This window comes from Rhincodon typus, chromosome 9, assembly GCF_021869965.1.
Source record: "Rhincodon typus isolate 14 chromosome 9, sRhiTyp1.1, whole genome shotgun sequence".
NCBI classification, from domain to species: domain Eukaryota; kingdom Metazoa; phylum Chordata; class Chondrichthyes; order Orectolobiformes; family Rhincodontidae; genus Rhincodon; species Rhincodon typus.
In genome coordinates this window covers 91,533,511-91,559,803 of record NC_063340.1, presented here as the reverse complement: position 1 = coordinate 91,559,803, position 26,293 = coordinate 91,533,511, and the positions used below count along the sequence as shown (strand labels likewise).

The window sequence follows — 26,293 nt, the reverse complement described above, 5'->3', positions numbered from 1 at the left end:
AAGAAACTGACTTAAAAATATTCAATGAACTCCTCTTATCTATTTTTCCTCATCTAATTTTTCCAGGCAATACAAAGATTAAAATCTCCCATGACTATTGCTGTATCGTTATGACAAGTTCCATTATTTTTTCATTAATATTCCATTGTAATGAGTGGTTACTGTTAAGTAGTCCATATACCTTTCACATAAGTGACTTTTTGCCCTTATTATTTCTCATTTCTACCCAGACTGCATTACTTTTCGACTCCTGAACTTAAGTCATCCATTTTTATTGTGTTAATAACATCAATAATCTTAGCTTACTTTTCGTAGCTTGCTGCATTCCTGAATATCCCGCACCCTATAATTTTAGGTCCCAAACTATCAATCTGTCTTGCTGCAGTTGGACTTATTTATTTCTACTTGCACTACCAGGTAATTTGTTTTATTCTGAATACATTCAGAAACATAGCCTTTTGTTTAGTTCTTTTATTGTTTTTGTAACATCTAGCCTTATCCAATAACCTATATTTCTCTTTGTTAAGCGCGCATGATCCTTATCTTATCCTCCAGCTGCTCACCTCCTTGCCTACCTCCCACCATATCTTCTTGATGAAAGCAGCAGATTTTTTATGATCATTGCAGGGGAAAGTGTATATCCCTTCTGTTCCTGCCTGCATCTAGTAGTTATTCCACTGGGATGCCGTGGTCTTAGAGTCATAGAGCCGTACAACATGGAAACAGACCCTATTCATATTCCCATCCAGATGCCTTTTATATGTTGTAATTGTACCAGCCTCCACCGCTTCTTCTGGCAGCCAATTCCATACATGCACCACCCTCTGCATGAAAAAAGTCGCCGTTTAAGTCCCTTTTAAATCTTTCCCCTCTCATCTTAAACCCATGCCCTCTAGTTTTGGACTCCCCCACCCTGGAGTAAAGACCATGGCTATTCATGCTATCCATGTCCCTCATGATCTTATAAATTTCTGTAAGGTCACCCCCCCAGCCTATATAACCTCTCCCTATAGCTCAAACCCTCCAACCCTGGCAACATCCTTGTAAATCTTTTCTGAACCCTTTCAAGTTTCACAACTTGCTTCTTATAGCAGGAAGCTGAGAATTGCAGGCAGTATTCCAGAAGTGGCCAAACCAATGTACTGTACAGCCACAACATGACCTCCCAATTCCAATAGTCAATGCACTGACCAACAAGGCAAGCATACCGTTTTCTGAAGAAGGGTCCAGACCCAAAACATCAGCTTTCCTGCTCCTCTGATGCTGCTTGGCCTGCTATGTTCATCCAGCTCTACACCTTGTTATCTCAAGCATACCAAACACCTTCTTCACTATCTTGTCAACCTGGAACTGCACTTTCAAGGAAATATGAACTTGCACTCCAAGGTCTCTTTGTTCAGCAACACTCCCCAGTACCTTGCCGTTAAGTGTTTAAGTCCTGCTCTGACTTGCCTTTCCAAAATGCAACACCTCACATTTATCTAACTGGGGTGCTACCCTTGCTTCTGAAATCTCCCATGGAGGATGCGATGGCCTAGTGGTATTATTGCTGGACTGTTAATCCAGAGACCCAGAAAACATTCTGGGGACCTGGGTTCAAATCCCACCTCAGCAGATGGTGGAATTTGAATTCAGTAAAAATATCTGGAATTAAGAATCTAATGAGACCATGAACCCATTGTCGATTGTTAGGAAAAAACCCATCTGGTTCACTAATGTCCTTTAGGGAAGGAAACTACCATCCTTACCTGGTCTGGCCTATATATGACTCCAGACCCACAGCAATGTGGTTGACCTGAACTGCTCTCTGGGCAATTAGGGATGGGCAATAAAAGCTATCTAGCCAGCGATGCCCACATCCCGTAAATAATTTTTTTAAAAAATTCCATCTGTACATTCTCTTTTTGCAAGCATGCATCAGACCTGCTGTATATCTGTGAGGAGTAAAACCTACAAGTTAAAAATCATTCCCTCAATTCATTTGCTGCTGGCATTGGGATTTCACACATTCAACTCTAGCTTCTCCCAGCATGGAAGCTGACTTCAAATTAATATTTTGTTCAGTGAGTTTCTTAGATCAATAGCTCCCCCTGTAACACCATAGGTCGGGTATGAAGTAAGGTATGAATATTGCCTTTGCCAAGGAGTGAGAAATTGGAAGGCTTGAGCTGGTTAATCATGGCTTTGTTTTGCTGTTTTTTTTAAAGTTATTAATTGATAACTTACACTTAAATGGTGTAGCAATGGAGACTGTTTTATTATGTATGTGTTGGGTTGCTTAGTTATTTTGCATTTAATTGAATCAGTGCTGTCTATACTTCACAGCCTCTGATGTAAAATTAAATATTTAAAAACTTATGTTGCAGTTCCAGATAGGGGTTCGTGTCACTGAAAAGATTGTGACGTATCTTACATTTCAAGTGGAGCACTGAAACCTATTATTTGTGTATCTGTGAGAGTGAAAGGACTAGAAATGAGTTGAAGTGTGTCACTGGTATCATAACGCCCTTGAAGGGAGAAAGAGGAAGGCGGAGGGAGAAGGCTGGGAATATAAAGCTCTGCTCCCTGCTCTGTTGGATCCAGAAATCTCCTTCTAACAGACAGTACAATAGCAGCATTGCAGATATCGAGAGAGATCAGTGCTGTGGTTTCTTGCTTTTCATCCTTTTTCAAAGTGCTTTCTTCTTTGTCAAGTGAAACTCAACAGTCAGATTTATTGGAATGCCAGCGAGCATACATAGTTGCATTTCTCATGGACTGCTGTGGAATTGCTGACCACCATGTTGGAAATGGTAAGTATTTAAACATAACAAGTATTTTGAAATATCTGTCCTACTGACAGCTGCCTCTTAACTTCCTCATTCGTTCACAGTCTCTCATACATTAGACAGTATGATCGCAACAGTGGAGGGGACTGTCGTTTACTGTAAATAAAAGCATTAGACAGTCTCTATCATCCACAGTACAAGGCATTCAAATCAGATTTTTGATAAATGTGGAAGTTATTTTGCAGATAAAAGAGGCAACAATGCCACTGCTACAGGTTTGATTAATGACATTCTTCTCTGCGTTAATTCCCTTTGTGAAATATGTTTTAACTGCATTAAGAATTCACCACCCCCCCACTCCCCGACCTAATAAGCTGTGTGTCTGCCAAGAAAAAGCTGCTGATGTAATGCATGCAGAGCCGAAGCATTGTATCAAGGACTGAGAGTCTTAATACTCTCGTCCCCAGAGAGGAAGAAGGAATACCACTGGATCAATGATTCCTCCTTCATTCATCCCTTGTTGACTGTAGTGGATGAAAGGTCTCTGTGTGCCTGTCATTGAGCACTCATCAGGACCATTGCTAGCATCATACAGGAGCTAGGGTCAACTGCATCTATCATTTCTTGGAAAGATTAAATTCTTTCAGATGCCTGGAATTGAGGGAGAGATGGTATAATCTGCTGTAAGATGTACGGTAAGGCTTGAACTAATAATCTTATGAGAGTGCAGACCTGATATTAATAAAATAAAAATGAAAAATAAACCAGTATACTTAAAAGCCAATTTGATATTCATATTGTTTGTTGGCAGTTTCTGAATGAAATACTATTCTTGTTTTGTAGAGCTCCTATCTATTAAGTTTTACAATGAACGCTGCATTTGAAGTATTTTTAAAATCTGTTTATATGGTAGCTGCAATGGCTCATGTCTGCTGAATTACATCATATGTATACAGTTGGCAGCACAGTGGTAGTGCTCTAAGTCAGAGCTACAGTAGCAGATTCCCCATAAACCAGCATGAAGGTGAGCCATGCCTACTTGATTTGAGCCAGCATGGGCATGAGGGCTACCATAGTTTACCCAGGTGCCCCGGTGGGAGGGCTACTGGTCCTGAACACAATCTAGTGACTCCTGAGAAGCGTACAGGTATGATATTTGGTGAGGGCTATATATAGGCTGATCTGTGATACACTACATGCTTGACAAGCCTACTTCATCTCCAGGTTGATGTCTGAAGAATAGTCACTTGAGTGAGATATTGGCTCAGGGACGATTATATTTTTATGAAATATGGCATTGTTTCATTTCTGGATTTGATTGTAAATTTCATTGTTTAATGTCTTATTATTGCAACCAACTGGTGGCAGATTCAGTGTTAATGGGCTGAATCTTTTTGGCTGTGTCAGTTTTGTCGAGTTTCATGGAGAATTTTGACAAGGCCTAGCAAGTTCTCTCATCATATTTTACCAAACCCACCGCCTTAACTACCTACCCCACTCCTAAGTGCCCTCACGTATGATTCTAAGACTCACAGCACCTGGAATGACTTACTGTAATTGCGGTGTGCATCATCCACAAAATGCACTGCAGAAATTCACCAAGGTTGCTTAGACAGCACCTTCCAAACCAACGTCCACTTCCATCTGGAAGGACAAAGGCAGCAAATAGATGGGAACACCATTACTGCAAGTTCCCCTCCAAGTCTCTCACCAGATTTGGAAATGTATTATCATTCCTTCACTGTCGCTGGGTCAAAATCCTGGAACTCCCTCCATGATGGCTACAGAACAAGGTCTGCAGCAATTCAAGAAGATAGCTAACCACCACCTTCTCAAGGGGCTACTAGGGACAATAAGTGCTGGCCTAACCAGTGAGACCCACATGCCGTGGTGAATAAATGAAAACAGACTGCTATCCCTGGCAATGGTGCCTTCTTCAAAATACGATTGTGCCCCTGTACAAGAACTGTTAGTCCTGTACTGTTCCTGAAATTTGCCCTAGACATGGTAGAGGGCACCTTCCTTTGTGGACAATAACCTGGTGGTATCTTTTTCCACCAGGACCAGCAGAAGAGGCCATGAAACCATGATGTGGCTCATGAATTGCAAATATAGGAAGTAGGTCAATGGCCATCTTCTCTCTTATACCTCAAATTCACTCAGTCAATCTCTGCTACTGTACCCACCTTCACCAAGACTCATGCTCTATCCCTTTGTCTGCAACATCTTCCCTCACTCACTTTCACCCACCACAACAACTTACATCCCCAACACCGCATGCTGTCTGCACTGCCTACTCACTTATTTGGAGTACCTCACCATCTGCACCAAAAGTAGCAGCTGTACCACCAATTTTCATCTCTGTTAATAACTCCTTTTCTCATGTTCCAGGAGTGAAGCAGCCCCAATAGGGCAGATTGAGTCAGGACAGGTAGTGGGCAGCCCAACATTCAGCTCCTCATCCCTTATGAACAGAGAATCCTAACTCTGACATTTCTGAGCAGCTGATTGACCAAGACCAAGTCAGGACTGATATCAGAGGTTGACTTCAACTTACTGTGCAGAGACCCCTTTACCAGAGGCTGTCTCCCTTCGCTTGACTGAGGACTGGCTTTGACTGGATATAGTTCTTGGCCCAGAGGGATCAAAGGGTTGGGAGAAAGCAGGAACAGGTTACCAAGCTGGATGATCAGTCGTGATCATATCCACTGGCAGAGCAGGCTCAAAGGACTGAATGGCCTACTCCTGCTAATTTTTCTGTTTAAATGTTTCTATGGCATGCGTTGTGTATTGACCAACATGGAGTCTCTCGGCAGCCAGCAGTGAGCTGGTCAGCAGGTATTTGTTTTGACTTCTATGTCAAGAATTCTCAGCATCTAGTTTGCTCATGGCAGATGGTAAGGTAGAAAGCTGCGTATTAATAAGGTGAAATCTGCAGATATTAAGGTCATTAACAAGCAATAATCCCCCTAAAAGATGACTTGCCGTTGCTTATCAAGAATCTTAACTTGATGCTCAGAAAAGATGGAATGAGTTGTTCCCAGCATTGAGATGAGCCTTGCTGGACTTCTTGTATGATGCTGCTGCAATTCTCATCTACTCCATGCCACTCGGAACCCTATAATGATCCTGTCTTCATTGAAACATGGATGACTCATTTATTGAGTTCTGAAGCAGGGTCACTGGACTTAAACTTTAATTCAGCTTTCTCTCTACAGATACTGCCAGACCTGCTGTGTTTCTGCAGCAAATACTATTTTTGTTCCAACATCTTCAGTTCTTTGCTTTATTTTAGTGTATGACTCATTTGTTGTTGAGGTTCCAATAGAGTATTGCTGTATTAGCATGCAAGGCAAATAAGGCATCCTACTGAGAGCTCTAGTTGTTCTGTTTTGTCTTCTGGTGTCTTGTGCTGCTGTGTGTAACTTCTGTTCGTTCTGCCATACTCGTTATACCCCAACAATGTTTAGAGAAATGAGTTTGTGCAGAAGGTTTGATGTTAAGGTCCTGTAGCACCTGCCACTCCACTCCATATCAACTTAGTAATTTGAATGAACCAAGTTAAGCACCAAATGTTGGTACAGTCAGAAGAAATCAACCAGCAACTAATCTATAAGGATTTGAGTGATCTCTTTATACCTTTTGTCCAGAAAACCACCCTTGAGTCTAGAAAATGTTTGGAGAAGGGATTATGTAGTAAATACTCAAGTCTTGAGCAATTAAAGATACATTTGAAAAAAAATTGTTGAGTCTATTTGAGATTCAGGTTGATAGATTTCTGGTCATTAACAGGATTGAGAAAATAATGTAGCTACAACACTGTTTCCACACTCTAGGGATTCTATGATTCTATGATGAACCTGAATCTTGAGCTAATATTGAGGTTAAGGATAATATCAAATTGAAAGATTTGCAAAGGTTAGTTGTAGGCCAGAAGATTTCAAAAAATTTAAAAATTAGGAAATGATGACAAAAACAAGAGAGGAAAATAACAAGCATTATCAGACACCTTCAAAAAGCATGACAGGCTCAATAAATTCAGGAGAAAGCAGCTTGATTGGCATCCTATGCACCTTATTCACCATCGGCACTCAGTAGCAGCAGTGTGTACCTGTTATAAGATGCACTGTAGTAATTCACCAAGGTTCCTCCAATAACACCTTCTGAAATAGAGATATCAACTACCTAGCAGGGCAATAGATTACTGGGAACACCACCAACACCACCAAGTTCCCCTTCAAGCCACTTGCCGTCCTGACTTGGAAACATATTACTGCTTATTCACTGGCTTTGTATAAAAGTCCTAGAACTCTCTACCTAGCACTGTTCTGTGTGTATCCTCATCTCCCCCATTGAACAACAGGAGTCCAAGAGAACAGCTCATCATCATTTTCTCAATTAAGGAATAAATGTAGCCGAAACCAGTGAAGCCCACTTCCTGTGATAACGAAAAGTAAAAGCTTCTACAGATATATGAAAAGAAAGTGAGTAGTTAAGTAAGCCTTGGACTCTGAGAGGGTGAAATGTGGTAATTAATAATTGGACAAAAGGAGATGGCAGAGAACCTTAGTAAGTATTTTCTACTTGTAGAAGACACTGAAAACATCCTAAAAATTTGTAGAAAATCAAGAGGCAAAAGGGAGGAGGGAATTTAAAATAATCATGACCACTAGAGGAAACAATACTCAGAAAACAAATGGACTTAAAGTTGTCTCCTGGACTTGAAAGCAAGGATCCTGGGGTCGCATGGCATCATACAGCACAGAAACAGACCCTTCAGTACAACAGGTCGATGCTAACCATAATCCCAAACTAAACTAATCCCACTTGCCTGTGCCTGGCCCATATCCCTCCAAAGATTTTCTATTCATGCACTTATCCAAATATTTTTTAAACGTAACTGTATCCGCATCCACCACTACCTCTCACAGAACATAGAACATAGAACATTACAGCGCAGTACAGGCCCTTCGGCCCTCGATGTTGCGCCGACCTGTGAAAACCAATCTGAAGCCCATCTAACCTAAACTATTCCATTATCATCCATATGTTTATCCAATGACCATTTAAATGCCCTTAAAGTGGGCGAGTCTACTATTTTTGCAGGCAGGGCATTCCACGCCCTTACTAATATCTGAGTAAAGAACCTACCTCTGACATCTGTCCTATATCTATCACCCCTCAATTTAAAGCTATGTCCCCTCGTGCTAGCCATCACCATCCGAGGAAAAAGGCTCCCACTGTCCACCCTATCTAATCCTCTGATCATCTTGTATGTCTCTATCAAGTCACCTCTTAACCTTCTTCTCTCTAACGAAAACAGCCTCAAAACCCTCAGCCTTTCCTCATAAGACCTTCCCTCCATACCAGGCAACATCCTGGTAAATCTCCTCTGCACCCTTTCCAATGCTTCCACATCCTTCCTATAATGCGGTGACCAGAACTGTACGCAATACTCCAAGTGCGGCCGCACCAGAGTTTTGTACAGCTGCAACATGACCTCATGGCTCCGAAACTCAATCCCTCTACCAATAAAACCTAACATACTGTACGCCTTCTTAACAACGCTATCAACCTGGGTGGCAACTTTCTCAAGGTTCATTCCATACATGAACCAATCTCTATGGAAAAATGTTGCCCCCATGAATTTTTTAAATCTTTCTCCTCTCACTTTAACATTTTGCCCCCCAGCTTTGAACTCCCCCACGCTAGGGAAGGACCCTTGCTATTGACATTATCTATACCCCTCAGTTAAGATAGACAACTGCATCTCCTCCACAATAAGCCTGAACACTGGAGACCCCCAGATATGCGTTCTTAACCCCTTACCATACTCGCTGTACACCCACGACTGTATAGCCAAATTCTGAATGAATGCCATCGACAAGTTAGCAGATGACACGACCGTGGTAGGACAGATATCAAACAATGATGTGTCAGAATACAGAAAGGAGATAGAGGCCTTGGTGTACTGATAGCAACCTCTCTCACATTGTTGGCAAAACAGATGAAATGATCATTGACTTCAGGAAGAAAGGAGGAGGACATCCTCCCATCTACATCAACGGAGCTGAAATGAAGAGGGTTTACAGTTTCAAGTTCCTAGGAGTGACAGTAAACGACAATCTGTCCTGGACTTCTCAATTAGATGCAACTGTCAAGTAGGCACAAAAATCACTTTTGTCCGTCAGGCGGCATTGGAAATTTGGCATGTCCATCAGGACCCTCACCAACTTTCACAGATACACCATTGTATCCAGGTGCATAACGGCCTGGTATGGCAACTGCTCTATCCAGGACCGTAAGAAACTACAGAAGGTTGTGTGCACAGCCCAGACCATCACAGAAGCCAATGTCCCTTCCATGGACTGCATTTACACTTCTGTTGCTGAGTAAAGGCTGCCAACATCCTCAAAGACCCCTCCCACCCTAATAATGCTCTCCTACAACCTCTTCCATCAGGCAGAAGATACAGAAGCTTGAATCCATGCACCAACAGCCTCTTCCCTGCTGTTATTAGGCTGCTGAATAGACTCTCCAACTTCAAGTAATGTTGATCTTGCTAATGTTGATCTTGCTTTGTGCACCTCTTGTACAGTTGTAACCTGTATGCCTCTCTCTGTCTAAGAACGCTTTGATTTGTATTTTCTTGTTTGCTACGCTCTGCCGTACTTCTCACAAACAAAGGTTTTCACTGTATTTAGGTACATGTTACTGCAATAAATCAAATCAAATCATGATTTTATAAACTTCTTAAGGTCAGCCTTCGACCTCCTACATTCCAGTCCTGTACAACCTCAACATGACATCCCAACTCTTAAAAGAAATAGCTGCAGCGGTAGTGGATGAATTACAAAATTCTCCATATTCTGGATAGGGCCCAACAGATTTGAAAATATGTTCGAGAAGAGACAGAAAGCAGGAAACAATGGATCAGTTAGTCTAACTTTAGTCTTGGGGAAAATACTAGAGTCTATTCTAAAAAGCTGGTGACAAACATTGTGAAAATCATAATACAGTCAAACCATGTCAATATGGTTTTCTAAAAGCAAAACCATATTTACACATTTGTCAGAGTTCTTTGACGATGTAACAGGCACAGTGAATGAAAAGGAATTGGTAGATGTGGTGTATTTGGATGTCCAAAAGACATTCACTAAGATCCCACATAAAAGATTACTAAACAATATAAGAACTCATGTTGGCGGGAGTGATAAATTATCGTTGATAAAGGGTTAGATAAGTAATAGAAAATAAGGTTGGGATAAATTGATCATTTTCAGCTTGGCAAACTAACAAATGGAGTGCCACCAGGGATAGGACTGTGGCCTGAATGACTTACAAACTATGCTAATGACTTGGATGCAAGGACAGACTATATTGTAGTCAAATTTGTTGGTGATACATTGATAGATAAGAAAGCAAGTGGGGGTGGTGGTAGTGACACTTCTTCAGCTTATTATTTCATTTGAGAGAGAGAATGCAGAATTCTGTGGTATAAAGTGACTGCACAGGGATGTACTTGCATTGGGTAGAATTCAGAGAAGGTTCACCAGGCTCATTCCTGGGAAGGGGGTCAATTTTTTTTCTTTATTCATTCACGGGATGAGGGTGTCGCTGGCTATCTATTGCCCATCCCTAATTGCCCAGAGGGCAGTTAAGAGTCAACCATATTGCTGTGGGTCTGGAGTCACATGTAGGCCAGACTAGGTAAGGATGATAGTTTCCTTCCCTAAAGGACATTAATGAACCAGATGGGTTTTTCCGACAATCGGCAATGGATTTATGGTCATCATTAGATTCTTAATTCCAGATATTTATTGAATTCAAATTTCACCATCTGCCGTGGCAGGATTCAAACCCCAGGCCCCAGCACATTATCTGGGTTTCTGGATTAACAGTCCAGCAATAATATCACTCGGCCATTGCCTCCCCTGTCTAATGAGGAAAGTTTGACCAGGCTGGGCCTGAAACATATAAGAGTCTACGAGGATTTGACAGGGTGGATGCTGGGACGATATTTCCCCTGAAGAATTTAGAATCTGGTGACACCACTTTAAAAACAAAACCATCTCCCATTTAAACTGGAGATGAGGAAGAATTCTCTCAGAGGGCTGATCGTTTTGGGAATTAACTTCCACAAAGCAGTGGAGGTTTGATCATTGAATATATTTCATCCTGAATTAGACAAATTTTTGATCAACATGAGAGTTGAGGGTTAAGGGAAGAAGCAATAAAATAGGGCTAAGGCTACAGTCTGGTCAGCCATGATCTTATCAAATGCATAATGGGCTGAACACCTACTCCTGTTCCTACTTCTAATAATCTTATGAGGGGATGGGGAAGGAAAATGGAGGTTAGATCAGAGGTTAGCCATAACTTGCTGAATAGTGAAGCTTCCTTGAGGAACTGTGTGGACAGTTCTGATTTCTTACGTTCTTATGCTACCGACCTAGGCTTTGGCTTTGCAGTTGACAGAAAACTAAAAGAAGTGGTAAACAGTGAAAAGGATTGTAGCAGATTTCAGAAGGAAATATACAGACTGATGGTATGGGAAGACACAATGGGAGATGAAATGATGTATTTTGGTAGAAAGAATGAGGGAAAGCAACTTGAACTACATAGTGCAATTAGAAGCTGATCTAATGTAAGTCAAAAATAAGATTGAAGTTGGTGTAGAAAAATTAATTACTATAAAGTGTAAAGAGCGTGGAACCCTTCAAATATAAATAACAGAAATACTAGAGTAACTAATTAATAAATATATTAAATAAAATATGATAGTTTGGAGGGACAGATAATGTGTTGTTGCTACAGCATACGGGAACTGCTGGACACAAAGGCTGTTCGTGATGAAATATCTGTACTAAATGTATACAATATGAGGAATTTAGGTTCTCAGCTGAGGAGCTGGAGTCCAAGCTGCAAATATTGCACCACATTAGGGAGGGGAAAGTTTCCTGGACACTTGGGTCCAGGAGGCAGCATGCGCTCAGATTACATAATTCAAATTTGAATTCTGATCAGGGACTGGTGGATGTGACTGCAGGGAGGGAAAGTAAAGTTTGAGGATAAACGAGCAAGTCATATCAAAACCAACAGTAACAGCTTCTTTAAATATAGAAAAAGGAAACAAGAGATCAAAGTAAACATAGGCCTTAGACAGTGATGGTGGAGAAATAATAATCAGGAACCAGGAAATGACAATGGAATTGAATAAATACTTTTCATCAGTTTTCACAGTGGAAGACGTAAAAGCATTCAAAAATACTAAAATATTAGGGGGCCAAAGTGAGGGTTGGAAAATAAATGTTATAGCTATCACTAGAGAAAAAAAAGGGGAACTAATGGAGCTAAAAGCTGATAACTCCCATGGATCTGACGAGTTGCATCCTAGGATATTAAAGGACATAACTGCACAGATAGTGAATATACCGATAGTAATCTTCCAGTAATATTTTGATTCTGGAAAAGAACAAAAGAACAAAAGAGAAGTACAGCACAGGAATAGGCCCTTTGGCCCTCCAAGCCTGTGCCGATCATCATGCCCTGACTAAACTAAAAAACAAACCTGTTCTTATTCGATCTGTATCCCTCTATTCCCTCCCTATTCATGTAACCATCCAGAAGTCTCTTAAATGTCACCAATATGCCTGCTTCCACCACCTCCTCTGGCAGTGCATTCCAGGCTCCTGCCACTCTCTGCGTGAAAAACTTTCCTCGTACATCTCCTTTAAACTTTTGCCCTCTCACCTTGAACCTGTGCCCCGTTGTAATTGAAACTTCAGCTCTGGGAAAAAGCCTCTGACTATCCACCCTAACTATGCCTCTCATAATTTTGTAGCCCTCTATCAGGTGTCCTTTCAGCCTCTGTCTTTCCAGTGAAAACAATCCTAGTCTTTTTAACTTTCCTCATAGCCAATGCCCTTGAGACTGGGCAACATCCTGGTGAACCTTTTCTGCACTCTCTCCAAAGCTTCCACATCCTTCTGATAATACGGTGACCAAAACTGCACACAATACTCCAAATGCAGCCTAACATGGGTTTTATATACTGCAACATGGTTTGTCAACTCTTGTACTCCATACCCCGGCTGATGAAAGCAAGCACGCCATATGACTTCTTAATCACTTTGACCACCTGTGTTGCCACTTTTAGGGAACCGTGGACCTGCATGCCCAGATCCATCTGTATGTTCCTAAGAGTTCTGCCGTTTACAGTATAGTTCGTACTTAAAGCTGTGGTGACAGAGGCTTTGTGTGTATTTAAGGCTGAGATAAATAGATTGTTGATTGGTAGGGGAATCAAGGGTAATGGAGAAAGGGTAGGAAAGTGGATGTGAGGAATGTCAGAGCAGCCTTGATCCTGTTGAATGGTGGAGTAGGCTTATTCCTAATTCTTATGGTTGGTCTTGTACCATTTGGAGTTTAAAAGAATAAGAGACGATCTTATTGAAACATACAAATTCTTAGGAATTTGACAGGGTCAATGCTGAGGGTTGTTTCCCTTTAATGGAACAATCTGGGGTGAGAGGGCAATATCTTAAACTGTGGGGTCTCCTATTTGTGGATCTTTCCCTTCATGGGAGAGCCTAGGACCAGAGACCATAGTCTGAGAATAAAGAGGTACTGATTTAAGACTAATATGAGGAGGAATTTCTTCTCATAGAAGGTTGTGAGTTTTTTGAAACTCCTTGGCACAGAGAGCTGTGGTGACAGAGTCTTTGTGTATATTTAAGGCTGAGATACATAGATTGTTGATCGGTAGGGGAATCAAGGGTAATGGAGAATGGGTAGGAAAGTGGATGTGAGGAATGTCAGAGCAGCCTTGATCCTCTTGAATGGTGGAGCAGGCTCAAGGAGCTTACTCTTGTTCCTAATTCTTCTGGTCTCAATACAGAGATGAGGAGGAATTTCTAATCTCGGAAGGATGTGAATCTATGAAATCTATTTATTGCAGAGTGCTGTCGAGGATGGGCTGTTAAGTATGTTCAAGGCTGAGATAGACAGATTTTTAATCTGTAAGGGAATCAAGAGTTATGGGGAAAGTTTAGAATTATCAGATCAGTCCTGATTTCTTTGAATGCTGGAACAGTATCGATGGTGAACATGGCCTACTTCAATTTCTACATTCCATGGTCTTATAGTCTTAATAATTTTCAAAAGGCTCTTTGCTAAAAAAGGGAGAAATTTGCAGTTCTGGGAAAAGGACAGTGGAGTGGAACTAACTGGATAACTCTGTCCTCTAAGTTATTGTCTGATTTGGACTGAAAGACCTCTGTGCTTTATAACTCCATCATGTGAAGAGGCCGGTGAATGATGCAGCTATAATTACAGCTAACAAGGTTCTCTCTTCAATTCTCTACCTTTCTGCCACAGTGAAGGAGGATACAACACAGGGAAACTATTCAATCAGTTTTAGGAGCTATTTATTGCATTTTAATATAAAATTCAAAATCAACTGCAGAAGTACATTTCAATGACACTTTGTTCCTGGGCATCTGATGTCATGTTCGAACTTCAAGATTGTGACCTCCAGCAATTGTTTTCCTTTCTTGGAGAAGGCAGCATCAATCTTAGTGCAAACACAGCACCTTTGTTCAGCTGGAAACTGCTGATACTGTTTCTTGATATAGAATTGCTGACAACAGAACACCCTTGAAAGAGTACAGAGGCGAGCAGCTGTGAACATTTCAAGTGTTAGGAATCCAAGTCGTGTGTAAGCCTATTGTTTTGGTCTGCTTTCGCAGAAAAATAGGCAGAGTTATGAATGCAGTTCATAGGATGTAATCAATAAGAAACTGATTTCATAAAACCTCACAAATTACACAACACTAGGTTATAGTCCAACAGGTTTATTTGAAAACATAAGCTGTCGGAGTCATACTCCTTCTTCAGGTGTTAGTGAGAGAGATAGTATCAGACACAGAATTTAGAAATAAAAGATCAAAGGGTCACACCACTGATGAGGATACACTGAACAAACCTAAGCTGCTGTTAAATCTTTAATCAGTTAGAAGGTTTTAATTGATTAATACGTATATATAAATCCCCAAATTCCTTCCAAGTCACAGTCCTGAGAGAACTAAAGGTTTTATCAGTGTAAAGAAGAGGAGATGTTTTAAATCAGACAATGCATGTTAGTTGTGAGATAACAAGGTGTAGAGCTGGATGAACACAGCAGGCCAAGCAGCATCAGAGGAGCAGGAAAACCGACGTTTTGGTTCTGGACCCTTCTTCAGAAATTAGTTGTGAGACCTTGTTTAGAATCTATGTTTTGCTTTAGAGTCGGACTAGTTTTATTTCTAAAGTAGGAATTTATAAAACGCTTCTTTGACTGACTGTCTATAAATTGTACGCTTTCTGAACAAACCCCATAGATTCACGTGTGTGTGTGTGTGTGTGTGTGCGCGCGTGTGCACGCACGCGCGTGTATGAGAGAGAGGGAGAGTGACAGTGTGTGTATGGGAGAGATTTTTTTTATTCACTGACAGGATGAAGGCATCACTGGCTAGGCAGCATTTATTGCCCATCCCTAATTGCCCAGAGGGCAGTTAAGAGTCAACCACATTGCTGTGGGTCTGGAGTCACATGTAGGCCAGACCAGGTAAGGATGGCAGTTTCCTTCCTTAAAGGACATTAGTGAACCAGATGGGCTTTTCCCAACAATCGACAATGGATTCACAATCATCATTAGACTCTTAGTTCCAGAATTCAAATTCCACCATCTGCCATGGCGAGATTCGAACCCGGGTCCCCATACATACATACGCTGCAGGCAGGAATGCCCTGAGGCATGGTATGTTGGCGAAACCATGCAAATGCTCCGACATCAGATGAATGGCTACCGCGCAAAAATCGTCAGACAGGGATGTTCCCTCCAAGTGGGGGAACACTTCAGCGGTCAAGGACATTCGGCCTTGGATCTTCGGGTATATGTCCTCCAAGGTGGACTTCGGGATACACAACAATGCAGAATTGCTGAGCAGAGGTTGATAGCCAAGTTCGGTACCCATGACGGCCTCAACCAGGATCTTGGGTTCATGTCGAACTCCAGGTGACACCACCACACTATACACTCTCAAACAAACACGCTCACACAGATCCTCTCTCATACACACATTGTATGTAAGCCACCCGCGCGCTCGCGCGCGCACACACACACACACTCTTTCCCTCTCTGCCCCCCCTCACTCACACACACACAGAATGTATCTGCAAATACAAATTCACCCCATAGATTTACATTTTGTTCAAAAAGCACACAATTTATAGACAGCCAATATGGTGTTTTATAAATTCCTACATTAGAAATAAAACCAGACTGACTCCAAAGTAAAACACACACAGGTTCTAAATAAGGTCTCATACCTAACATGCATTGTCTGACCTAAAATGTCACCTCTTCTTTACACTGATAAAACTTTTAACTCTCTCAGGACCGTGACTTGAAAGGAATTTGGGGATTTACATATACATATTAATCAATTAAAATCTTTGAACTGATTAAAGATTTAACAGCATCTTAGGTTTCTTTAGTATGTCCTCATCAATTGTGGGAACCTTTGATCTTTTACTTATAAATTCTGTGTCTGATACTACCTCTGTCATTAACACCTGAAGAAGCAGTATGATTCCGAAAGCTTGTGTTTTCAAATAAACCTGTTGGACTATAACCTAGTGTTGTGTGATTTCCAACCTTGTCCATCCCAGTCCAAGATCGGCACCTCCACATCATGGCTCACAAATTACAGCAAAAGATGTCATTTGGGCCTTCACTCTAGTTCTGATGCTAGTCTAAATATCTTCTATCAACCCTTTCCAATCTAAACTATTCATTTATAAATACTGATCCAATCCCCTTGTAAAAAATATTTCAAGTCTTTGACTCTGCGCACGATGAACGAAGTTAATTTATAAATTTGGAAAAAGTATGAACAACCTACGCAATGCACTGCAGAAGTTCACCTATGATCCTCAGATAGGACCTTCCAAACCCACGACCAGTTCCCTCTAGAAGGGCCAGGGCAGCAGATACAGGGGCATAGCATCACCGTCAAGTTCCCTTCCAGGCCACTCACCATCCTGATTTGGAAATTTGTCCCTGTTCCTTCACTGTAGCTAGGTAGAATTTTGGAATTGCCTCCCTAAGGGCATTGTGGGTCAACTCACAATGGTGGAATGCAGCGGTTCAAAAAAGTAGTTCACCATTACCTTTTCAAGGGCAGCTATGGATGGGAAATAGATGCTGGCCAGCCAGCAATGCCCACATCCCACAAATGAATTTTAAAAAATACTCTTAAATGAGCTATTGATTTATTTCAGGATTAACAGGAGTTGATCTGTCTAATTTGAATATGTTAGCTATTATGAAGTTTGTAGTGATTTACAAATTTTTGAAAGTGTTCGAAAGGCACTGTAGAAGTGCTGCACTCTGTATCTAACCCTGTGCTGTCCCTATCCTTGGAGAGTTTGATAGAATAGTGTAGAGGTAGCTTTAATCTACATATGTGGTCCTGTGCTATAGTTTTCCAGTGTCAGGAGTTCTGGATCATTCCATCCTGGTGCTGGAAGTGGGCTTGAAGGGAGGATGATAATGAATTTCCCAGAGGTTGGGCAACTACTTATGGGAAAGAGCATTGAGTGACAAATGAATTAAACAAAGGAACACAGAAAATAGGAGTAGGAATAGACCCTTTGATCCTTTGAGCCTACTGCACTATTCAATATGATCATGGCCTGAGCTTCTAACTCACTACCCTTTGATCCCTTTTGTCCTAAGAATTATATGTATTTTCTTCTTGAAAACATTCAATGTTTTGGCCTCAACTGCTTCCTATAGTCAATGTTTTCATGTGTCAAACTGCTGTATTGGTTAAATGTTTTCAATGATTTCTAATGCTGTTACAGTCATTCTGATACTGCATTGTTCATGAACCGCTATGTAGATACATTGTTCACATTGCTTTTATTCTGTTATAAAAGTCATATTATGTTATTATGACCAGAGACAATCCTTAAGTCACCTGTTGTGTTTTTACTGCAGTATTTTTGTCTGAGGAAGTTGCATCGTGCTTTGTTAAATGCGTCACAAATGCTTGTGCTTCTTCTCAGGTGTCTGTGGCTGTTGTGGAGCTCTTCGTCCACGGTACAAGAGACTAGTGGACAACATCTTCCCTGAAGATGCTGAGGTAAATACCTGCCCCTTTATTTAAGCACTGATTTGTAAGATTGAACGGTCAGTGATACACTGACTTTAATCCTCCAGAGCAGAGCACTTGCTGAAACATTTACCTGTAACTTTAACTTGCCCAAGGTTCAAAATATCTGGGACAGGTTGTATGCCCAGAAAGTCAGGATAAGGGTTTCTGTTTACAATGATCTCCAGGTTTATTTAACAATCTTTCTCTTCCTTTCAAACAGTTTACTGTCCCATTCCCTTCTTATGGAAGGATCATAAACTCCTGAAATCAGCCACCATACATTGTCCAAATGGATTCAAATGTAAGGATTAGACACTGATACCCAAAGACACTCAAACACTTTCATCTATATAAATTTTGACCATTTAATCTACTTTATCTAGACTTTAGATATCAATTATGTAAGGCCCACATTGTTTTTCTGACATCAGCTAACTTTACTCAATGCAGTCACAGAAACTTGTGGTCAAGACAGTTCACTAAACATTACCCTATTCTCCCTCATTCATTTTTCTCTGACTCCCTAATTTTTACCTGTACCTTAGCACCTTACCCCTTATTGTACTCGCCCTGGGAATGCTTGAGGGAGACAGTGTAGAGAAAGTTTTATCCTGTATCTAACCCAAGCTATACCTGTCCTGGGAGTGTTTGGTGGGGACAATGTCAAAGGAGCTTTCCTCTGTATCTAATCCTGTGCTGTTCTTCACTTGGGAATGTTTAATGAAGACACTGTAAAGAGAACTTTACTCTGTACCTAACCTGGGGTCAATATCAAGGGAGCTTTACTCTGTATTCCATCTGTTCTGTAGTGTATTCATTTTTATGAGATATTTTGATATAGCAAGTGATAATCCAAAGAAATAAACTAGAAATTACAACAGAGTTGACAGAATCTCAGAGTCCAGGGGCCCAGTTTCATCTGCATTGAGGGTTTGTTGTATGTTTGTTTTTGAAGACAATGAACTATATTTAGTCTTGATTCACTGTGTTCATTGTTTACAGGATGGATTGGTGAAAGCCAACATGGAGAAGTTGACATTTTATGCACTGTCTGCTCCGGAGAAGCTGGACCGGATTGGTGCATATCTTGCAGAGAGGCTCAGCAGAGATGTGGCCAGGCACCGTTATGGGTATGGGAGATGCAGGACCTGCTAATCACAGCTTTACATCTAACTAGTTCTGTCTGCTGAATACTGACCTATCCTGTCTGGGACCCTGACAGTGCAGTTCAGTGAAGTTCACTAAGCACTGATCTATTCTGTCTAGTGCTCTGGCAGTGCTATTCACTAAACATTAACACACCCTGTCTGGAACTGTGCAGGGATGAGCAGTATTTTCAGAGACTAATGCATTATATGCTGATATAGGAACATAGGAATAAGGAATTGGGAGTAGGCAATTCAGCCCTTTGAGCCCGCTCCACCATTTAACATGACCATGGCTGAACTTATCCCAGTCTCAACTCCACTGTCCTGCCTGCTCCCCACGGCCCTTCATCCTGCTTTTCATCAGAAATGCATCTATTTCTTTCTTGAACTTGTTGATTGATTCTGCCCCTACTCACAACCGTCTGAGATAAGTAGTTTCTCCTTATCTTAGCTTTGAACTTACCTCCTCTCACTCTATATCTGTGTTCTCTTGTTAAAGACTGTCCTACCGGGAGCAGCGTCTGATCAATGTCCACCTTATCAATCCCTTTAGCATTTTATATGCCTCAATCAGATCCCCCCCCCCTCATTCTTCTGAACTCCAGGAGTACAAGCCCAAGCTATTCAACTGCTCCTCAATATGACAGCCTTTTCATCCCTGGAATCAACCTGGTGAACCTCCTCTGAACTGCCTCCAGTGCCACCACATTCTTCCTCAAGTAAGGAAATGAGAACTGGACACAATAGCCCAGGTGTGGTCTCACAATGCCTTATATAATTGTAACAGCATTTCTTTATTTTTATAATCCATCCCTTTCCATATATGCCAGGATTCCATTGTCTTTCTTATTATATGCTGCATACTCACCTTCTGTGATTCATGCACAAAGACTCCCAGATCCCTCTGCACTGATGCACCTTGAATCTGCTTCTCATTTAAATAGTAATTTTCCCTTTTATTGTTCTAGCCAATTATCCACATTAAACTCCAGCTGCCAGATTCTGGCTCATTCTCCTAGCCTATCAATATACGTCTGTAAACTCTTTACCTCCTCATTACTGCCTGCTTTCCCACTTGTTTTAGTATCATCTGCAAACTTTTCTATGTTACATTCTGTACCTGCTTGCAAAGCATTAGATAAATCGTAAGTAGTTGAGGTCCAAGAACTGAACCCTGCAGTACGCCACTAGTTACAGTTTGCCATTCACAGAAGGACCCATTTATCTGCTTTCTGTCAGTCAGCCAATCTATATCCAAGCCAATATTCTACCCTTAACCCCCGGGATCTAACCTTCTGGATCAATCTTTTATGTGGCACCTTGTCAAATGCCTTGTGGAAGTCTTGATATACCACATCCACTGGATCCCCATTATCCACCTTGCTAGTTACATTCTCAAAGAACTCCAGCACATTGGTCAAGCATAACTTGTGCTGCTGAAGCTGGTGAATTGAGCTTTGTTTTTTCCAAGTGCTCAGTTAACTCTTCCTTTATGATTGACTCCAGCAACTTTGTCACTACAGAGGTCAAACAACTGGTCTATTGTTTTCCATTTTTTGCCTATCTCCTTTTTTGAATAAGAGTGTCCCATTAGCACATTTCCAATCCACTAGCACATTTCTGGAATCCAGGGAATTTTGGAAAATCGTAACTCATATATCGACTGTCTCTGTTACCACCTCCATTAAATCTCTGGGGTGCAGACTGTCAGGCCCCTGGGACATATCTGCCTTTAATCCCATCAATTTACTTAATACCTTCTTCCTAATTTTAGTAATTTCATCAAGTTCGTCAGTAGTCATTGTAGTTTCTGGAAAGAAATTATTTTCTTCGACTGTGAAAACAGAGTCAAACATTGGTTTAGTGCCTCTGCCATTTCTGAGTTTCCCATTATTACCTCACCATTTTCATCCTCTAAAGGGCCAACATTTACTTTCACTATTCTCTTCCTTTTTATATACTTATAGAAGATTTTGATGACAACATTGGAATACTAATACGCTGAAAGTCAATTTTTTTCTTCATTCATGGGATGTGGGCATTGCCAGCATTATTACCCATCTCTGCTTACCCTTGAGAAAGTGGTGATGAGCTGCCTTCTGTCACATTCAGTGACTTGGTGGTAATCAAGTATGAATTTCACAGTGAGTAAATTGCACGACTGTCCTGATTTTAATACAATTAATTCCAATTTTACTGTACCATATTTTTTTGCCAATGCTTTTCACCCTCCATGGTTTGAAGTTCTGACTTCTGAGCACCACTTGAATGGGCCCTCCTGTACACAGCTAAAAGTATTGCAGCAAGCATGGCTGTGGAGCTCACCTTGTCCTTACTGTCATATTTAGAGACTGGATCATGCTAAAGGGTGGAAATTCTGCTTGATTTCCCTTCCCTAATTTAGATGAATTAGAAGTGATGAATAACTTTCCAGTCAGCATCACCTTGTCAACTTTGCTCCACAATGCTGGATTATATGTTCAAAAACTGGAGGTACAATACTGCAGACTTTGAAAGAAAATCAGACATAATTTGCTTTTATTGTCCAGAAATGATGGTTTAAACAGTAGCAATGTGCAGACAGTATGTTATCTCTGAATTTCTGTGACAGCACAGAAAAAGGCCCTTTGGTCCAATCATGACCACTCCAATAAAAAACAACCATCTAACTCTTCTAAACCCACTTTTCAGCTCTTGACGCATAGCCTTAAAATACCATGGCATTGCAGATGCAAATCTAAACACTTCCTCAATGCTGTGAGGGTTTCTGTACCACCCTTACGGGCAGCAAGTTCCAGATTTCCACCATCCCGACTGAATTTTTTTTCTCTCTCTGCAAGCCTCCTGCCCCTTACCTTAAATCTAGGTCCCTGGTCATTGCTCCACGGGGAAAAGTTCCTGCCTGTCTACCTAGTCTATGCCCCTCATAATTTTGTACATCTTAATCATGACCCCCCTCAATCTCCTCTGCTCCAAGAAAAACAACTCATCTATCCAATCTTTTTTCATAATTAAAATTCTCCAGCCCAGGCAATATCCTGGTAAATCCCCTCTGCAACCTCCTGTGTGCAATTCACATATCTCCTGGATGTGAATGTGGATTCCAGAACTGCACACAGTACTGTAGCTGTGGCTAACCAACATTTTATATAGTTCCACCTTAGCCTCCCTGCTCTTGAACTCCAAGCCTCAACTAACAAAGCCATGTCTCCTGTATGCCTTCTTAACCACTTCATCTACCTGTCCTGCTCCATTGTATGTGCAGTGAGCTCCCTCTGATCCTCAGTGTTTCCCAGGATCCTAATGTTCATGATGTATTCCCTTTTTGATCTGCCGAAGTGCATCATCTTACATTTGTCTGGATTGAATTCCATTTGCCACTAATCGACCTATCTGACCAACTCGTCTATATCCTCCTGTAATCTAAGATTTAACCTCTTCACTATTGAACAATTCCATATCATCCACGAACTTACTGACTGATCATATAACACAGAACTGTACAGCACAGGAACGGGCACTTCAGTCCACAATGTTGTGCCAAATACGACACCAAATTGAACTAATCACTTCTGCCTGCCCTTGGACCATATCCCTCCATTCCTTGCATATTCATGGGTTTACCTAAAAGCCTCTTAAATGATCCTTCCACATTCAAGTCAAAATCATTTATACGTACCACAAGCAGCAAGGTCCACAAAATTGATCCCTGTGTAATCCCATGGACACAGGCTTCCAATCACAAAATCACCCCTTGACAATCACCCTCTGCCTTCTGTCACTCTGCCAGTAGTCGATCCAATTTGGCATATTTCCTTGGATCCCCATGGGCCCTTATCTTCACTATCACCCTCCCATGCAGGACCTTATCAAAAGCCTTATTGAAGTCCAAGGGACTACATTGAAAGCATTGCTCTCATCTACACATCTGCTCATCTCTTCAAAAAGTTCAGTCAAGTTGGTCAGACATGACCACTCCTTAACAAAACTATGCTGTCTATGCTCGATTAATCCCTGCTTCTCCACGTGCAGATTAATTTTATCCCTCAGAATTACTTGCTACAATTTCCCCACCACTGAGGCTAGACTGACTGGGCCGTTGTTTCATAGTTTACCCTTTGGTCCCTCCTTGAATAACTGTACCACATTGGCTGTCCACCAGTCATCTGGCATTTCTCCTGTAGCCAGAGACAAATTGAAAATTATTGTCAGTACCCCTGCTATTTTATCCCTTGTCTCACTCAGCAACCTGGGATACATTTCATCCAGCTTGGAGATTTAATTACTTTTATCTGCCTGACCACTTAGAACCTTCTCTCTGTCTATGTTAATTTCTTTAATTATAACTCAGTCTTTCTCCCTGATGTCTACACCCACATCGTCCCTCTCACTGACACACTGCATTCATTTAGAATGAAACCCCCACTATCACTATTCTTTTACTTTTGCACTTCTCTGAAATTTACCTACATATCTGATCTTCTATTTTTTTTGGACTATTAGGGGCCCCTGCTCAGGATCCCACCACCCCTGCCAAGTTAGTTTAAACCCTCCCCAACAGCACTAGCAAACCACCCCTGTAGATAGAATACAGATACAATAATAGTTGCCAGAGTAGCTACTTTCTCATGGTGCTGTGTACTTGCTTGCTTGCCAGTTACGTGTGTATTGCGATGGAGGCTTTAGACCAGCTCTTGATGGCTTGTCACTGCCAGAGCATCAACTTGTTCGTAGAGAGCTTTCTTAAGATGGTGGCCAAGCTCCTGGAGTCTGACAAAGCAGCATTGCAGATCCTGGGAACAAATTCGGTAAGTCAGTTTCCCGCATCCACAGCTTGAATTAACCGAAACACTGGAGATGAAGAAGGATTCTAGTTACTGATAGCTGATACAAACAGTAATAATTCCCATGGCATCTTTTAACTTCCCAAATTATTGTTGGGTAAATATTACATAATTACTTTCATTTGTCTTTGCTCAGATGTAAAGAGACAACTTATTTCAGAGGTCAAACTTTCATTCTTGGCACAAGGATGCTGAAACTGTACCAACTATAACATGTCCCAGACTAAAGGATAGGTATTGAGGATTATCTAATGAAAAACGATGGGTGAAATTAGAAGCAACAGTTCCATGTAAAAGGCTGTACGGAACATGGGATTCTGTGAGACAAGGCATACAGTGACAGAGATATTATTTCACAGGGATTTTAAAAGAAAGATTATTTAAAAAATGGTAAAACATTTCTATGAAGGGCAAGATGAATAGCCTCTTTCTTTTCTGTAATGGCAGTATAATGATTCTAACAAGAATGAGATGACTCCAAAGAGCTGGGAGGTGACAGAAAGAGGCTGTGTGATGTCTGGCTCATAGAATCAAATAACTGTTCAATGTTTTGCCCAAGCTACTTTTGCACAGTTTAATTACAAACTCACCTGGTCCTTCCCATTTTATCAAACTAAAACAATCTATCACTAGGCCTTTAGTTATAACTCTATAAGGTCTGTTTGAAATCTGTGCTGCTCTAAATAGAAACAGTTCATTGAACTTATTTGATTGACTATGGTTCTTAAAGAAGGGAAATCTTCTCCTTATAACTGTCTCTGGAGTGTTTTCCAAAGCCACAATATCAAACACTGTGTGCATCACTGAAGGGAGTGGTGTATTATGGACCAGGCCAGACCCCCTTAAAATATTTTAAGAAGGTAGCCTAGACCCTACCCTTTGCTTATTTTAAAGATAGATGTGAAATGGGTGTTCCAGGTGTGAAGCAACTGGTCAAACCATTCAGCTTTAAGCAAAACAAAATGTATTTAAACACTATAGTTGAAACATGAACAAAAGAAAGTGGAATTTCGAGTAACTTAACTATTGGAAAACCTAACCCACCTGATACAGCAACTTAAAGAAATAACTGTTCCAACATAGTAACATCCCATAAACACACCCCTTGGCAAAAAGATAAATTCAAACACAGATTCTTACAGGCAGGAAGGAACAACACCCACAGACAGATTTCACAGAAAGTCAAAATAATCCTTTACTGAAGCTTGCATCACTTCTGATACTCAAAACATCTTGTGACTGCTACAGCTAAAAAAACTACAAAAAAAAACCTGAACTGGAAGAACTGGCCACTCCCTTCCATTATTAAGGTGTTACTCCATACTCTCTTCGGTACCTCTGCCTTTACAACCTCCCTTCAAAAAAAACTGAGGACAAAATAACCTTTTTAAAGTGACAGTATCATCACAGGGGCAATAAGGAAGCAGGAACAGGAAAGTGAGTAACAAGGACTGTTTCAATTCTGTGAACCAGTGTTACGAAGTTGTGTAGAGCATGTGGTCCCTTTAAGAGATAAAGTGCTTTTTTAAGCTTAGAGATTTATACAGAAAAAGAAAAGTGTGGGTATGTCGCTGAAGAGGTACAGCCAGGTCTAAAATGGAAACATGTATCAATTGGCTGTATGATTGGAAACCTTTGGCCTGTTTTGATTTTTTGGCAACCAGCTGGAATCAGCCAATCAATTTAAACCTGGCACTTGGCAATTGAAAGGCAATTGCATTTAAATCTGATGGTTTTGACAACCTCGGACCAATGCTATTGTAAGAAAATTGATATGTCTTCCAAAGTATATGAGGAGACTGTTTTTGAAAATCGGTGTGAGAGCGAACCGCCATCTGAGAAATAAGCATTGGGCTCTCAAGAAATCACTAAGCTCTCTAAGAAAGCACCATTTATTCATAAAAGGTACCACCATGGCATTTCTAACTAAGAGTCCTTACAGGGAAAACATCCCTGACAGCCAGAGCAGCAGAAGAAAGGCATTTATGACTTGAGAACAGCAGAAGAAAGGCATTTATGACTGGAAAGACAGTGGAGAAGGTAAAGCATTCCAGAAGTCACATTGGGTATGGACTTTGAGAGACTAAGTTTTAATTTTTTTCTTACTATTTGGGTTATATAAGTGAGACTTGTGTTTATTGAAATTGCATAACAGCAGAATATTGTTCAGTTTGGGAATAGTTAGGAGTTAGGGGGTAATCATTCGGTCTGTTAGTAATTCCATTAATTTGTTCACTGTTAGGGTTAAATAAATAAATTGTTACTTGTTACTTATAAAATGAATATCAGAGATTTTCTTTCATTTAACCTCCCTTTCTCCTTAACAAGCA

At 40.9% G+C, this 26,293-nt stretch overlaps 1 protein-coding gene across 2 annotated transcripts in view; it reads left to right on the top strand.

The window, feature by feature from the left end:
- The first annotated feature begins 2,544 nt into the window (after nucleotides 1-2,544).
- The window catches only part of LOC109923218 (protein EFR3 homolog B-like), a 135,058-nt gene continuing 111,309 nt past the window's right edge, over nucleotides 2,545-26,293 (top strand). For both annotated transcript variants that reach the window (XM_048601040.1, XM_048601039.1), the window contains exons 1-4: nucleotides 2,545-2,792; nucleotides 17,883-17,959; nucleotides 18,974-19,101; nucleotides 23,777-23,927. In XM_048601040.1, coding sequence (XP_048456997.1) covers nucleotides 2,753-2,792; nucleotides 17,883-17,959; nucleotides 18,974-19,101; nucleotides 23,777-23,927 — 396 coding nt within the window. In that variant the 5' untranslated portion in view covers nucleotides 2,545-2,752. The remainder of the gene's footprint in view (nucleotides 2,793-17,882; nucleotides 17,960-18,973; nucleotides 19,102-23,776; nucleotides 23,928-26,293) is intronic.